The following is a 16037-nucleotide window of genomic DNA, read 5'->3' on the forward strand; positions in this document are numbered from 1 at the left end:
GCGCGGCAGAGCAGCCGGTGTCCGTCGCTGTAAAACCTCCCTGACAGCGGCGAGAGGAAGTGGGGAGGCGGTGCAGACGATTTTTATAACCTCCTGTCTGACTTTTTTTAACGGTAAACGCTTTCTTCTGCTAAATGTGTCGCATTTTGTTGTGTAATATCCACCCTGTTCTTATGCAACTGCTGTTTGTCCTAATAAAGTAGCGGGAGTTGTGCGGGTGCGCACTGATGTAACCTTGAATTTTGACAAGAGGTTGCCCTGTCTGCACGCTCTGACATGTGGAATCAGCTAGCATGCTTTAGATACATGCTACAAAACTCTCTCTCTTTTTCCATAAAGAAAACATGTTTATCTCTTATATTTTTAGAGTCCTTAAAACTTAAATCGGCTTTTCCGACCTTACTGTCAATATCTAAAGTTGAATGAGGGAGAAGATGGGTAGGAAATGAGAGAGAAGGCAAAAAAAAAAAACGCGGCTCCGTCTTGATAGCTGATCTCTGTCTCTTTCAGAGTCTCCTGTCATTAATCGTTAGCCTACATCCCGTTTCTCCACCATGCCTCGCATTGAGAATGACATCAAGCTGGACTTCAAGGATGTTCTCCTCCGGCCCAAACGGAGCACGCTCAAGTCCAGGAGTGAGGTGGGTCAAGTCCAGCTGTGGACTCTGTGTCACAGACCGAAACAAAGCAACACGTTGTGTGCGTTTGTATCTATTTGCACTCTGACACCCCTCAATGAAAGCCGTCAACTTTGAACAGCGTGCATGTTCCTGCAAAAGACAAACTTCCCCACAGCATGATGCCGCCGCCACCACCACCACGTTTTTACATATTATTCTGAGTGATGTTCACTATTATTTTTCCACCACAGATAGATTTTTTTGCCTATACAAGTTCAACACTAGTCTGATCTGACCAAAACGCCTTCATCTACGGGTTTGTAGTAAACTGCACAGGGGGATTCATTTGACAATTTTTTTTTTTTTACCAATCTCCCTTCTCTTCAGTGAAAAAGGATCAGATTTGTGGAGTGTGTGGCTAAAGTTTTGTTGTGTTCTCCTCTCTAGGTGGACCTGTTGAGGAGCTTCACGTTCAGGAACTCCAAGGGCAGCTACAGAGGGATTCCCATCATCGCCGCCAACATGGACACCGTGGGGACGTTTGAGATGGCCCAGGCTCTGCACGAGGTTCATTAATGTTTGAACACCGCGTCATATTTACCTTCCTCTGTGTTATTTACTGGTATAAAATCAGGTAGTTAAGAAAAATGTATCGAAGCTGTGTAGAAATAATTGCTTGTACTTCCCACTTTGAATAATGGATAATAGAAATAAGCTTCTGGGATGTCCTTTTTTTCCCCCCCTTTAAATAAATAGATGTGAATTAAATGTATGTTTTTTCTTAATTGACTATTTTCATCTTTATCTGTGTCCCCTAGTTCACTCTCTTCACTGCAATCCACAAACATTACTCTATAGATGATTGGTCAGAGTTTGCTGCGAAGCACCCTAAGTGCCTGGAGGTATTCGAGTTCTGCACTAAAACCCAACGTCAAATCCTAAGTGTGTATTTTTACTAATGTCTCAGATTGGATGCTTTGTTTTTTTTTTTTGTCCCTAGAGTGTTGCCGTCAGCACAGGGACCGGAGAAGGAGACTTTGAGAAGATCTCGGCCATCGTGGAGGCCGTGCCACAGCTCAAGTACATCTGTGTAGACGTGGCCAACGGCTACTCCGAACACTTCGTTCACTTCGTCAAAGACGTCCGGGAGAAGTTTCCCTCACACACCATAATGGTCAGTAAACGTCCAGGAAAGAGCTTAAAACCAAAGTACGTTGGACTGTAAAATGGTGTTTTGGCAGAAAATAAAGCCTTTTTTTTTTTTTTGTTCAGGCAGGGAACGTAGTGACGGGAGAAATGGTGGAAGAGCTGATTCTTGCTGGAGCCGACATCATTAAAGTAGGCATCGGACCAGGTGATCATCCTCCTGATTTTCAGCGTTTCCAGGCTGAGTTAAACATTTCCAGAGTGTTATGTTTGCTTTTGTCACAGATCAGGAACTTCCTTAATCTCTCCTCTGGCTTTAACACATCATCTAAATTTATGCCGTTTGCAGACGTTTCAGGCTCTCTGTGTCTTCTCCCTCAGGCTCCGTGTGTACCACCCGTAAGAAGACGGGCGTCGGCTACCCGCAGCTCAGCGCTGTGATTGAATGTGCAGATGCAGCCCACGGCCTGGGCGGCCACATTATATCTGTGAGTCTCCTGGAACAAACGGTCACCACATCAAAACTTCTCAACACAATGAATCAACACTATTAGGATTTCTTTGCCAGAAAAAAAAAAGCATGTTAAGTCCTTTAATTAGTTCTTCATACTGCCTAACAAGTGTCTTCACCTCTGTTTTTTGCATTGTAAAAAAATGGGATCATAAGAAGTTATTTTGAAACTTTTATCTGAAATATTCTGTTCAATTAGTTTGCCAAGAGGAATGCAAGACAGAAGCCTTTTGTTCCAATGAAAACTTTCCAGAAGCGGCTGAAATCTCCCTAAACCTTGTGGGAAAATGTTTCGTGGTCTCATGAAAATCACGCTGAACCTTTTGGTTTCATTTACAAAAGGTTGGCCTTGCACGAAACAAAGCTGGGTTGCTTTTCTTTGGTTTCAGAGCGGCCTAGCTAAAGTTCAGACTTAAATCTGGGAACAAATCAAGAAAATGCAAAACAGGTTTTCCTCTTAAAGCTAAGCTAAAATTGTATATGCTCTGTCATAAAGGCAAAAATAAATATAAACATGACTATCGGTTTTTTATCTCTAAGCATCTTTCTGAGCTCTGTTAGAAATTGATCTCAAGGCATTTTGAGCTATAATGAATCTTAGAGTTAAAGTTAGATGACGCATGTTGTTGCCAATTTGTCCTGCAGGATGGAGGATGTACCTGCCCAGGAGATGTGTCCAAGGCTTTTGGTAAGTTTCATTGTTTTAAAATGAAAGTAGTAAATAGAAATTCAGTAAATTTTGTTTATAGAGCACCTCTATGTCTCGGAGCATAAAAATTGAAAGACGTTGAAAGATGCAAAAAGGTGTTTAAATGGTGCTGATGCCTGAAAACAAGTCTGATATTATTTATACAGCTCTGAAGGAAAAACTGGTTTCAATAATGACGGCATTGTCATGTCTACTCTTTGTCTAACTTTAATTTCTCCTTTGGGAGACTGATAAACATCCATTAACTGGATTTTTATTACCACTACGGTATTAATGTCTTCAGCTGCTTTTAAAATGAGTGAAGACTCAACACAAAGCGATTCCCGTCAATTTGAAATCATCTCACTGTTTCCCGCGGTTCTCTTCAGGCGCCGGAGCCGACTTTGTGATGCTGGGCGGGATGCTGGCTGGTCACTCCGAGAGCGGCGGCGAGATCATCGAGAAAAGCGGCAAGAAGTACAAGCTGTTTTACGGGATGAGCTCCGACACGGCGATGAAGAGGCACGCAGGAGGCGTAGCTGATTACAGGTGAGATTCTGTAAAAAAAAAACAGCAGCTTTGTTGTTTTTGAATCTGATTGTGTTTTTTGCAGTGACGGATTCATGCTTTGTGTTTTTTCTTTCTTTTTTTTTTGTTTTTACGCCTGCAGAGCGTCAGAGGGGAAGACGGTGGAAGTTCCCTACAAAGGGCCGGTGGACGAGACGATACGAGACGTCCTGGGAGGCGTCCGCTCCACCTGCACCTACGTTGGAGCAGCTAAGCTGAAGGAGCTGAGCCGCAGGACGACCTTCATCCGGGTCACCCAGCAGCTCAACACCGTCTTCGGGAACAGCTAAACGTCCACCTCCGCCTTCTGATTCTGATTCCATTCCAGATTCCAGTGTTTTGTTTATAGAGAAACGCAACTGAGCTGATAGAAAGCACTTATAAAATACTGTCCTTCTTATGCCTGTTTTTAATCCAGATTGGCATTTTTAGAAAAGCTTTCCACATGTATCGATCCCTTTAGACGTTGCAGGAGTCACACGCTTTACTAAAAAACTAGAGCTTTTATTCCTCAGCTTATCGTTCCAAAGCAAAAATCCTTCACTGTAGTTTATTTTATTTATGCAACATTCAGTTTTTTCCTGAACAGTAAGCCTGACATCTATTCACTGTGTTCTGCTGCAAGCCTTTGTCCCCAACGTAAGATTTCAAAGCAAATGTCTTAACGCCTGTTTTAAAAGATTTTATATTATATGCAAATGTTTTAGCAATTTAGAGAAAAAAAACTATTTTTAGAAGCTCTATCATTCCAGGACCCATGTATTGCACTTTAAAAAGACTTTTTTTGTATGTCGATTGTAATATTAGTGGACCAATAATGGAATATATTAAGACGGTGTTAAATTAGGAGCAGAGGTACCAATTAATACAAATATATTTCCAGTTCATCTACCAACATTTTTATTTATTATAGGCTTCGTGATAAGAGATCGTTCTTAGGAATTAGTTTTCAAAGATTTTCGACATCACCTTTACACAGTTCATGTAATTATGATTATTTTTAAACTGTTTTCATCTTTTTCTCTGTTATACATAACCATGGTGTTTTAAAGTTGTTGCCAAGTCCTTAAACCCGCCTGGTCTTTCTTTTACAGTGAGTCAATAAAACATTGCACGTTTCAACATTTCTCTGGCTTTATTATTTACTGAAGCAGTTACATTTTCTTTAATGTACATTGTTTAGATTTGTTTACTACCACCACATGGAGACAATTATCACACTGAAATAATAAAGAAATAATAGCAATTTAAAATGTGGCTGCATACAATGCCAACAGAAAACCAAATTAATATCTATTTATCAAGCTGAAGATAATAATCTGATTACAGTGAAAAGTATAACACTTCAAAACTTTCTTGAATTTATCTTTTATTATGTTCCATAATATAGTCACCAACAATCATCAATCACAAGCCACATTCGTGCTCACTAAATGATCAAAAACTATGATCATTACTTTTTAAGAAGCTAGCAAAGCTCACAAACGATTTCTGTAATTAATGGGGCGCCAAGTAATCTGCCACATTGGGGGCAACTTTTCTCATAAGAGTACTGGGAGTACTCTTTCATTCTAATCTTTCCAGAGTTTCTGTACCCACAAGAGCATTGACATTGCTCCCGGGGAGTGTCATGGGGATTTTCTTTTTCCAGTTGGACAAAAGGGACCAGCGGCCAGTTGTTGATAGTCATCTCAATCGTGATTATTTCCTCTCTCTGATGCTGTCCAGTTCTGCTGAAAAAAGACAGCTTCGAGGCCAAAACATTCCAAAAGACTTCCACCCTTCCAGGTCGGGGTATGTCCTTCCCTCCGATCTTTTCCTTAGATCTGAGGAATGCAGATTGAATCTCATGTTGGTTCCTTGTTTGGGCTTTCAGAGGTTTATATAGACTATCAGAAGCCGTTAAATTGTCACAGGCACCTGGACTGTCATAATACTTTGTTGCAACACAGTTCAGGCAGTTATTGAAACAGCTCAGTCCATAGACAGGATCATTCAGTTTGTTTGCAGACTGTTTATCACACAAACCAATCATCCAATCACCCTCATCAGGAAGACTGAGGATCCATCTCTGATAGTTGGGAACTGACTGGGTGCTTTGGATTAGAAAAATGCCAGAACATTGACCCATCCAGCTGTGGTAAAAAACCATCCTTTTGTCTCTGGACAGGGACATGCTGCTATTGGGAGTCCGGGGTTCAAAGATCAGGTCTGAAGAATCATTGACATCCTGGTGGCTTTCAGGATCAACCAGGGTCAACAATGACTCTAAAAAGTTGGACGCTTGGTTCACCATCTTCTCCCCGTTCTGTCTCATCTCCAGAACCAGTTTGTCCCGATTGGGGCCCGGCTCCAAGCCTTTCCTCAGATCCACAGCCTTGGCTTTCTCCACATCCTGGTTCACCTGAGAGTACATCTGCAGGAATCTGAAGGCATCCTTCTCTTTCTGGGCTGCCTGCATGCTGCTCCTGCTGGTTCTGATGGACACCATTCGAGCAGAGACTGAACTTTGGACACTGGTCAGAGAAACGTCCCGTAGATTAGTCACAGCCTCGATGAGACGCACACTGCTGCGAGCCAACTTCTCTCTTTCAGTCTTCTCCCACTTCTCCAGACTCATGTTATCATCCTCAGTTTTCACCTGTAAGTCCTTCTGCTCAGCTTTCAGCTTCTCCAGGAGCTCTTTGTGGGCCGTGGAGAAGGTCTTCATGTTGTGAAGGCGGTGCTGGTCTTCAATGGCGCAGGAAACGCACACACAGGTCTTATCATCCAGGCAGTAGTACTCCAGGAGCTTCCCATGCTGGGGACATTTGGTGTTCCCATCTATAGCCATGGGCTCAGTCAGAGGATGAGTCTGCAGTAACACAGGCGTGGTGAGGTGGGCCTGCAGGTGCTGGACGCACATGGAGATCTCACATTTCATGCAGGTCTTCCGTGCTGGTTTCCTGTCCTCCCCTGTACACATGTCGCACAGAATGCTGCCTGAATCTTCCTGACCGGCGTCAGACATGTTCTCAAATGCAGAAAGATCCTCAAAAGAGCTACCTTTGCGTTTGTGTCCTCACTTCAGTTTAAAGATCCTGAAGGAAGAGTTCTTGAAGTTTTGAGAGTCAAAGAGTCTCTAAATTCTTGAGAGTGCGGCGAGAGCTTTGAATTTGTCGAGGGTTTTTTGTTGATTTTTTTGTGGTGCGTTGTAAACTACGGAGCCCCTAAGGGGACATGGAGAAAAAAAAAAAGGAAAGAAATCTCGACTTATTATCGCGAGATCCCGACTTATTATCTCGAGATCCCGACTTATTATCTCGAGATCCCGAGAAACTAAGTCAAGATCTCGAGATCCCGACTTATTTTCTCGGGATCTCGAGATAATAAGTCCCACACTGACGGTTAGAAAAATTTCCAGTCATCAGACGTGTCCTCAAATACAGGAAGTCCTGTTTACTTTGTTGCAGTGTTATTCAGAGTCAAATAAAGTAATCCTTGTTCTACTCTTTCTACTTCATTTTCCTCTTATTAACTAAAAGCTAACCAATGAGTGAAATTTTCCAAAAAGGAGATTTTGTTTTTGTTGTTCAAGTCTTGGGTCTGTCCCTGGCTAGTCTGCCAAACAACATTCTTGAAGGTTTTGTTTGAGGGTACACCCACTACGACACTGAGGGGAGGAGATTGCTATTTATATTTCACTGGTTTCAGTTTTTAAAGAGTTCATGTACAGACATATTTGTTTGAGCAGTTCTTTAGCAGCTGTCAAGAAAACCCGAGCTCATCCCACTTCCCCATGCTGGAGATTTTAGTTTAATAGCAACAATACATAAAGTTACCTTTAAATTCATCACACAAGTGACATCTAGACCCAACAGTTGACTAAACTTCAATAAAATCAATCAGGTTGTGTTTGTTGTGTTTTGTCTCATGCGAACTTTCTTTAATTCTATTTCTTTTTCTATCTAATTATAATAAATTACAGTCAGGCAGAGAGAGTGTCATGAAACAGGAACAGCAGGCTTCCTGAAAAAAGGAAGTAAGTTTCCAGTTTGCAGATTTATAAAATATAGTTGAGACTACTCCTGATTTCAACGCATAAAACTTTTAAAGAATGATGACTAAACATTTTGAGTAATTGGATAAGACCCAAAGCAAAAAATACTCATATTAATATTGTTTTAACTTGTAAAAATAAACAACTCTGACTTATTATCAAATAATTAGAATAATAGATTATTCCTGTTTTCTTTTCAGAAGAATGCCTGTAATAACTCACATCATGATTATAATAATAGTAATTAATAAGTTATGGTCATAATATCATAAATGAACGCAAAATCAGAGAGGCTAAAAGGTTATAGATGTGATTTTGACATTGAACTGGAAATGATGCTAAATGTGTAACTACATTTAAAGATCACTGATGTTGTGTTGGGGGTAGGTGGTAGGTGAAAGGTTAGGGAAAGGAGGAACTAAAAAGAGAGGAGAGATGACCAACGCCTCAGAGTTCGTGGATTTGAAAACAGATTGTTGAACACCTTAAATTGTGAGGCGGTGCACTAACCTGAGGAATACTGAGGCGTTTGTTTTCACTAAGCTTCATTTTAAAGGGCCTCACTAATCCCATCTGTAATAGTAGATACACTATATAATGCCCAAAATAGCAATTACCTCTGAGAAAAATGTGAAGGCTTTTATTTTGTAGGGTACGTTTTGCTCTTATTTTGACAGTCCAAATTGATTGTTAGGGTGAACATTAACATTTACCCTGTCACACCTCTTTACATTTATTCATAGCTAATTCGTAAATTTCTACAAGAGCTGAGGACGTAGGTCGTTTAGACCCAAGAAGATGGAATTAAATAAATCTTACCCAAAGGTGAGATACTGAGTCAATCAAAAATGAATCAAAATGCATTTTGTTATTTTATTCAATGGTTAGAGAGGAAGAAAATTACCACATTGTGACTCTCCCTAATCGAGGGTGTAGAATAAGATGAAAGTACATCACTTTGAATATCTGCCAGCCCGTTTACAAAGAGAGGAGGGCCGCTCCATATATAACTCTTTAATTTGCACTTGCAGACTTTGACCTTGGACGGTTCAAACCAAGTTCAGAAAATCAACCTCACAGAAGCAGCCCTATACATGTGCTTCCGGAATAAAGGAAGCTTTATAAATAAAATTGATTGATTAATTAAAAAACAAAGTTTGTCATTACAAGCAGCACTAGGACAGCCATCTTTTAGACCAAGACCTGCTATGATGTGAAGTGTGAAGTCCACCCTATCGACTACAACTTTTTATGTTACCATGTTTTACCTTGTTTAATTCTTTCTCTATCCTTTTAGTTAAAGAAATAGCCTTCACCCAAGGGTATAACTTAAGTTTTGTAACTCCTTAAGTTTTAATGGGCCCCTGATGTTTTGCCGAAGCTGACATGTCAAAGCAAAATTGTTGCAGGGTCCAAGTATGAACTAAATCTATAAAGCAAATCAAAAGGTTGTGCAGTTGTAGATTTCATGCATCCACTTGCCTATAAATGGTTGAATCAGTTGTACAAGTGCATATTTGTGAACTTTGAGAAATTTGTGGCATATGAATACAGTGAGACAAATGTAAGATTACGTTACAAGTCATGATGTGAATTTGCACTAGTTTTGAGTAATTTGTGGGGGGGTTTAAACCTGTTATGTCAGAAAAAAGTTTTAACATGAGCTTGGTTGAGAATCCGATTCACTTGTCCTGTTGTACTCCCTATAAAGCTCATCAGCAGCTGTACCTCAGTATTCCACTGTCCGGACAAACAAAAACAATCATTTTGTTGTAAGAATCTTGTCATACTTTTTAAATACATGTGGCGATGCTAATACTTTTGTTCAGCTAATTGCATTAGCATAATGGTTTAAAATGTGAATTGCGAAAAATAATTTATGTATTTATGTAGTAATGCTGTGTGATGCAAGCTGGGAAATTAGCTGAGAGAAGAATACAGTAGTTTATACATTGTTAACTGTCTTTTGGAAATCCTCAACTTTAATATGAATTTTTTTAGCAGGTGATATGTGGTGCTTCAACCAAAAACAGATTAATATGGAAGGAATCTTATTTTATCTTCAGCAACATATCCCAGGAAGTAACATTTCTCCAATATGGCGCGATCACTCTGCTTGTGCAAGTCCTTTGTTTGCCTTGTTTGGTCCAATATATTTTAGCCTTTCAAATCCAAAATCTTGTCTTAAATCATCTGGGGTCGACTTTATAATTGCAGTCTGGTTTACTAAAGCAGCCTATTTCTACAACTGTATAGAACCACCTCTATGCCATAATTTTAACTACGCTGTATCATTACAAGTAGTTGTAATAATGTATGAAATACAGCATATACTAAATAGACATATAAGAAAACTGCCAAATATTTCTTTTGTGGTGAGTCAATAAAGCATTTCACGTATTAGAATTTTTCTCACTTTATTCTTTGATGAAGCAGTTACATTGTTTATAATGTAAATTGTATACATGCCTTTAAAACCACTAGATGGAGACAAATATTAACTTGATAGAATGGAGAATAAATATTTCTTTAACGTGGCAGCATGAAAAGCAAAATATGAACTAACTACAGTGAAAAGTACAATAAAGATTCAAATCTTTCAGAAATCCTCCAGTAATTGTGTTCATATATTCACAGACAACCATCAATCACAGGTCACATAATGCTCATTAGTTGGCAACAAAAGTCATGATCATCATGTTACAAACAATTAGCAAAGCTCACAAACAATTTCTGTGATGAACTGGTCACTGAGCATTTTTCCACAGCTGGAGCAGCTTGCCTTGTAATTTGCCCACGGTGGCTTGGGACTTGACACCACTGGGGAAAATAGACTTTTGGCTTTTGTGTTGCTGCAGACACAAGAGCATTTTCCTTGCTGCTGGGAGGTGTTCTGGGTATTTTCCTTTCCCAACTTAACAAAAGGAACCAGCGCCCAGTTGTTGGTTTTTGCTTCAATTATGACTATTTCCTCTCTCTGGTACTGTCCAGTTCTGCTGAAAAAGGAGAGCCTGGAGTCTTTGACATCCCAAAACACTTCCACCATTTCAGGTCGGAGTATGTCCATCACTTCATTCTTCTCCTCAGATCTGAGGACTGGAGAATGTATCTTAAGTCGGCTCCCCATTTTCTCCTTGACAGAGGCCTCTGAACTGACTGACTTACCATGATGTGCTTGATTCTTAGCACAGCTCTGGTGGTTATCTTCACAGCTTAGTCTATAGACCGGTCCATTTATTGGGTCATTTGCATACTTTTTATCACATAAACCAATTATCCAATCACCCTCATCAGGAAGACTGAGCATCCATCTCTGATAGTTCTGAACTGACTGGGTGCTTTGGATTAGAAAAGTGCCAGAACATTGACCCATCCAGCTGTTGTAGAAAACTGTCCTTTTGTCTTTGGACAGGGACATGCTGAAATTGGAAGTCTGGGGTTCAAAGATCAGGTCTGAAGAATCATTGACATCCTGGTGGCTTTCAGGATCAACCAGGGTCAACAATGACTCTAAAAAGTTGGATGCTTGGTTCACCATCTTCTCCCCGTTCTGTCTCATCTCCAGAACCAGTTTGTCCCGATTGGGGCCCGGCTCCAAGCCTTTCCTCAGATCCACAGCCTTGGCTTTCTCCACATCCTGGTTCACCTGAGAGTACATCTGCAGGAATCTGAAGGTGTCCTTCTCTTTCTGGGCTGCCTGCATGCTGCTATTACTGGTTCTGATGGACACCATTCGAGCAGAGACTGAACTTTGGACACTGGTCAGAGAAACGTCCCGTAGATTAGTCACAGCCTCGATGAGACGCACACTGCTGCGAGCCAACTTCTTTCTTTCAGTCTTCTCCCACTTCTCCAGACTCATGTTATCATCCTCAGTTTTCACCTGTAAGTCCTTCTGCTCAGCTTTCAGCTTCTCCAGGAGCTCTTTGTGGGCCGTGGAGAAGGTCTTCATGTTATGAAGACGGTGCTGGTCTTCAATGGCACAGGAAACGCACAAACAGGTCTTATCATCCAGGCAGTAGTACTCCAGGAGCTTCCCATGCTGGGGACATTTGGTGTTCCCATCTATAGCCATGGGCTCAGTCAGAGGATGAGTCTGCAGTAACACAGGTGTGGTGAGGTGGGCCTGCAGGTGCTGGACGCACATGGAGATCTCACATTTCATGCAGGTCTTCTGTGCCGGTTTCCTGATCTGTGTACACATGTCGCACAGAATCCTGGATGAATCTTTCTGAACGTTGTCAGACATGTTCTCAAATGCAGGACGTCCTGTTTAATTTGCTGCGATGTTATTCAGAGTCAAAGTAGAAGAAAAGCTCTTTTTTCCTCTTGTTGACTGAAAGCTTGCTGATGAGTCTAGCCTTCCAAACAGGAGATATTCATGTGCTGTTTTCAAGTCCCAGATCGCTCTCTTTAGTCTGCCACAGAAACATGCAGTACTTTTAGCTTGGAGGGTGTACTGACGCTGAGTGGGTGGAGATTGGTGTTTTTATTTGCTGATTGGTTCCATTCATAGGTTTCATTTCTTACAAAGGTTTCTCCGTAAATATATCTCAGCAGTGAATGACTACAGTGTTGTATTAAAACACTGGGTGACTGTTGTGGCCCACACCGGACACACAACATAAGGAGTCGAGACCAATTTACATATAGTGGAGAGATTTTATTGAACCCAATTCTGGACACAGAGGTACTGGGAGTCGTGGCAATATAAACAAAACGGTGGGGAGAAGTCACAAACCAGCCAGCAGTTGGCCGTCGGATTCGGGCCTCTCCCCTGACCCTGTCTCAGCATCTCTCACCTCCTACAACTAAAAACCGGAAAACCCAGCTTATCCTGCGATTCCCAGACCAAACAGTTTAACAGATAGGTGGTTTAAGAACAGAAAGTCGCATCTATTAAAACAGGAGCAGGAGCGGGAGCGAGGCTCAGAGTGACACGAACACGCAGGCGCTCAGACGAACTCCCTCGCTGGCCTGGTGGGTGGGGCTTGTTCCTTTTAAACCCCTTTCAGCCAATCAACTGCAAGGAGAAAACAGGGACATGTCACGGTGACATAGTCCATTTTTATTTACTGCCAAATTATTTTAGGTATGTTCAGTTTTTTCTATGCGATTTTTCTATATATATCTTTTGTTTGTCAGATTTCAGCCAATTGTATACAATAGCAATCCATAAAACTGCTAGTGTGATGGATTTAAATTTGGTTATTTCAGAGACTGACTAGTTTGATTTGGCTGAAGCAGTGGTCAGATTCAACCAGCAGGGGGAGTATAGCGCTTGCGGTAGCTTTAGTGAAGATCACCGGTAATAATCGCTGGAGCAGAAGCACCGTGTCCGGCTCTTTTATTAAAATTCTCCCCTTCTTCAGGGCTTTTACACTAGCAGATGTCATTCTACAGAATCTTGTAAAAAAACAATATTCATGGTATTTGAAATCTTTAGCATAGTTTCATGTCATAAGTAAAAATTTGACAATATTTTATTAGAATTTTATGGGATAACTATGGAAAGAACCTTTTTTTTTTTTTATCTTAGACAACTAATGCCAGGAAGTAACATTTCTCCAAAATGGCGCGATCGCTCTGCTTATAGTCTTTTGTTTGCCTCATTTGACCCAATATATTTTTTCATGTAAATCTAAAATCTTGTCTTACATGATCGACTTTATAATTCTATTCTGGCTTACTAAGGCAGCCTATTTCTGCATCTCTAATGAAAAAGAATCATCTCTATATCATAATTTTAACCGCGCTGTATCATTATTATCAGAAGTTGATGTTACCATAACTTTTATTTAACTGTAGAAAAAGTTACAAAAAGAAAAGAAAACAAAAGTAAGAGAAATATAGTTGAGGACTTGATTTAATTAATTTTTTTTAACTCTTCTCATCTTTTTTTCTGTTACACGTGTAGGATATTTCTGCTGTATAAAGTGTCACATTTTGATGTTATGTCATATTTCTTTCACAGTGAGTCAATAAAACATTTCAAGTATTAGAATTTTTCTCACATTATTCTTTAATGAAGCAGTTACATTGTTTATAAAGTAAATTTGATACATGCCTTCAAAACCACTAGATAGAGACAAAGATTAATTTTATAGAATGGAGAAAACATACATATTTATTATTTAATGTAGCTGCATGATAAGCAACTCCCAAGCCAAATCAGTGTTGATTTATCAAGCTAATGATGATGAACTGACTACAGTGAAAAGTATAATAATAATTCAAATCTTTCAAAGTCCTCCAGTAATTGTGTTCATATATTCACAGACAACCATCAATCACAGGTCACATAATGCTCATAAGTTGGCAATAAAAGTCATGATCATCATGTTATAAATAATTAGCAAAGATCACAAACAATTTCTGTGATGAACGGACCACTGAATATTTTTCCGCAGTGGGAGCAATTTGCCTGGCAAGACTGGGAGTACCTGTCATTTCTGAAAGAGTTGCTGTAGCCACAAGAGCATTTCCATTGCTTCTGGGAGGTGTTCTGGGTATTTTCCTTTCCCAACTTAACAAAAGGAACCAGCTCCCAGTTGTTGGTTTTTGCTTCAATTATGACTATTTCCTCTCTCTGGTACTGTCCAGTTCTGCTGAAAAAGGAGAGCCTGGAGTCTTTGACATCCCAAAACACTTCCACCATTTCAGGTCGGAGTATGTCCATCACTTCATTCTTCTCCTCAGAACTGCGGACTGGAGAATGTATCTTAAGTCGGCTCCCCATTTTCTCCTTGACAGAGTCCTCTGAACTGACTGACTTACCAGGATGTGCTTGATTCTTAGCACAGCTCTGGTGGTTATCTTCACAGCTTAGTCCATAGACCGGTCCTTTCATTGGGTCATTTGCAGACTTTTTATCACATAAACCAATTATCCAATCACCCTCATCAGGAAGACTGAGCATCCATCTCTGATAGTTGGGAACTGACTGGGTGCTTTGGATTAGAAAAGTGCCAGAACATTGACCCATCCAGCTGTTGTAGAAAACTGTCCTTTTGTCTTTGGACAGGGACATGCTGAAATTGGAAGTCTGGGGTTCAAAGATCAGGTCTGAAGAATCATTGACATCCTGGTGGCTTTCAGGATCAACCAGGGTCAACAATGACTCTAAAAAGTTGGATGCTTGGTTCACCATCTTCTCCCCGTTCTGTCTCATCTCCAGAACCAGTTTGTCCCGATTGGGGCCCGGCTCCAAGCCTTTCCTCAGATCCACAGCCTTGGCTTTCTCCACATCCTGGTTCACCTGAGAGTACATCTGCAGGAATCTGAAGGTGTCCTTCTCGTTCTGGGCTGCCTGCATGCTGCTATTACTGGTTCTGATAGACACCATTCGAGCAGAGACTGAACTTTGGACACTGGTCAGAGAAACGTCCCGTAGATTAGTCACAGCCTCGATGAGACGCACACTGCTGCGAGCCAACTTCTCTCTTTCACTCTTCTCCCACTTCTCCAGACTCATGTTATCATCCTCAGTTTTCACCTGTAAGTCCTTCTGCTCAGCTTTCAGCTTCTCCAGGAGCTCTTTGTGGGCCGTGGAGAAGGTCTTCATGTTGTGAAGGCGGTGCTGGTCTTCAATGGCGCAGGAAACGCACACACAGGTCTTATCATCCAGGCAGTAGTACTCCAGGAGCTTCCCATGCTGGGGACATTTGGTGTTCCCATCTATAGCCATGGGCTCAGTCAGAGGATGAGTCTGCAGTAACACAGGTGTGGTGAGGTGGGCCTGCAGGTGCTGGACGCACATGGAGATCTCACATTTCATGCAGGTCTTCCGTGCCGATTTCCTGTCCCCTGTACACATGTCACACAGAATGCTGGATGAGTCCTTCTGAACGTTGTCAGACATGTTCTCAGGAAGATCCTCGAAGGAGCTGTTCTTGCGTTTTTCTCCTCGCTTCATTTTCTATATCCCAAAGCAAGTGTTCTCAAATAAGTTTATGAGTCTAACTCCTCTAAGTTATGTCATCAGCTCTTTTGTTTCCTGGCCAATGACCCACCCACACAGATAAAAAAAATTTATTGTTTAACAACAGTACAAAAGAACAATGGTGCCATTGAATAAAAAATGACTTACAGTTCTTATCGATGTGGAATAGTAAACAACATACTGTAAAGGTACATTTAGTTAAAAGTAAAGCAATGTATATGTTTTTTGTTTTTTTATTGAAACCATTTTCAAAAGAATACAATATAATTTAACATTCTGGAGGTCTAATACAGTGTCTAGCAAAACTATGAATACCTCTTCATATTTTTTCACCTGTACAGCCACAAGCCTCATTGTGACTGATTAGGATTTTATGTAACAGTCTGACACAAGGTATTGCATGTTGTGAAATGTGACCAGAACCCCTTCTTCCACAGGTTTCTGTGGCCTGGCTTGTCACAAACTGCAGACGGGATTTCTCATGGCTTCCTTTCAACATTGACTTTTTTCTTGACTTTTTTCTT

General features: G+C 40.8%; 4 protein-coding genes across 4 annotated transcripts; 1 reads left to right on the forward strand and 3 right to left on the reverse strand.

Moving 5' to 3' along the window:
• Positions 1–5: 5 nt before the first annotated feature.
• On the forward strand, positions 6–4656 carry gmpr2 (guanosine monophosphate reductase 2). Its single transcript, XM_014988863.2, has 10 exons — positions 6–113; positions 511–641; positions 1068–1187; positions 1439–1522; positions 1621–1794; positions 1893–1974; positions 2148–2254; positions 2923–2965; positions 3355–3514; positions 3636–4656. Exons 2-10 carry the CDS (start codon positions 555–557, stop codon positions 3820–3822), a joined length of 1044 nt encoding a protein of 347 aa, XP_014844349.1. The 5' UTR covers positions 6–113; positions 511–554; the 3' UTR covers positions 3823–4656.
• LOC106918829 (uncharacterized) lies at positions 4649–7132 on the reverse strand. Its single transcript, XM_088015243.1, has one exon. It carries the CDS (start codon positions 6540–6542, stop codon positions 5001–5003), a length of 1542 nt encoding a protein of 513 aa, XP_087871369.1. The 5' UTR covers positions 6543–7132; the 3' UTR covers positions 4649–5000.
• Positions 7133–9971: 2839 nt separating this feature from the next.
• Positions 9972–12610, reverse strand: LOC148154043 (uncharacterized). Its single transcript, XM_088015928.1, has one exon. It carries the CDS (start codon positions 11818–11820, stop codon positions 10282–10284), a length of 1539 nt encoding a protein of 512 aa, XP_087872054.1. The 5' UTR covers positions 11821–12610; the 3' UTR covers positions 9972–10281.
• Positions 12611–13567: 957 nt separating this feature from the next.
• Positions 13568–15511, reverse strand: LOC148154044 (uncharacterized). Its single transcript, XM_088015929.1, has one exon. The coding sequence runs from the start codon at positions 15484–15486 to the stop codon at positions 13924–13926; it is 1563 nt and encodes a 520-aa protein (XP_087872055.1). The 5' UTR covers positions 15487–15511; the 3' UTR covers positions 13568–13923.
• Between the last annotated feature and the right edge of the window lie 526 nt (positions 15512–16037).

Source organism: Poecilia mexicana, unplaced genomic scaffold (genome assembly GCF_051168715.1).
Source record: "Poecilia mexicana isolate PSO_F unplaced genomic scaffold, ASM5116871v1 scaffold_18, whole genome shotgun sequence".
NCBI classification, from domain to species: Eukaryota; Metazoa; Chordata; class Actinopteri; order Cyprinodontiformes; family Poeciliidae; genus Poecilia; species Poecilia mexicana.

Coding starts and splice junctions, on each gene's coding strand:
- gmpr2 (XM_014988863.2), top strand. CDS start 555: ATGCCTCGCATTGAGAATGACATCAAGCTGGACTTCAAGGATGTTCTC. Junction 1,975..2,147: donor TAAAGTAGGCATCGGACCAG/GTGATCATCCTC, acceptor CTTCTCCCTCAG/GCTCCGTGTGTACCACCCGT. Junction 2,255..2,922: donor TGGGCGGCCACATTATATCT/GTGAGTCTCCTG, acceptor TTTGTCCTGCAG/GATGGAGGATGTACCTGCCC.
- LOC106918829 (XM_088015243.1), bottom strand. CDS start 6,542: ATGTCTGACGCCGGTCAGGAAGATTCAGGCAGCATTCTGTGCGACATG.
- LOC148154043 (XM_088015928.1), bottom strand. CDS start 11,820: ATGTCTGACAACGTTCAGAAAGATTCATCCAGGATTCTGTGCGACATG.
- LOC148154044 (XM_088015929.1), bottom strand. CDS start 15,486: ATGAAGCGAGGAGAAAAACGCAAGAACAGCTCCTTCGAGGATCTTCCT.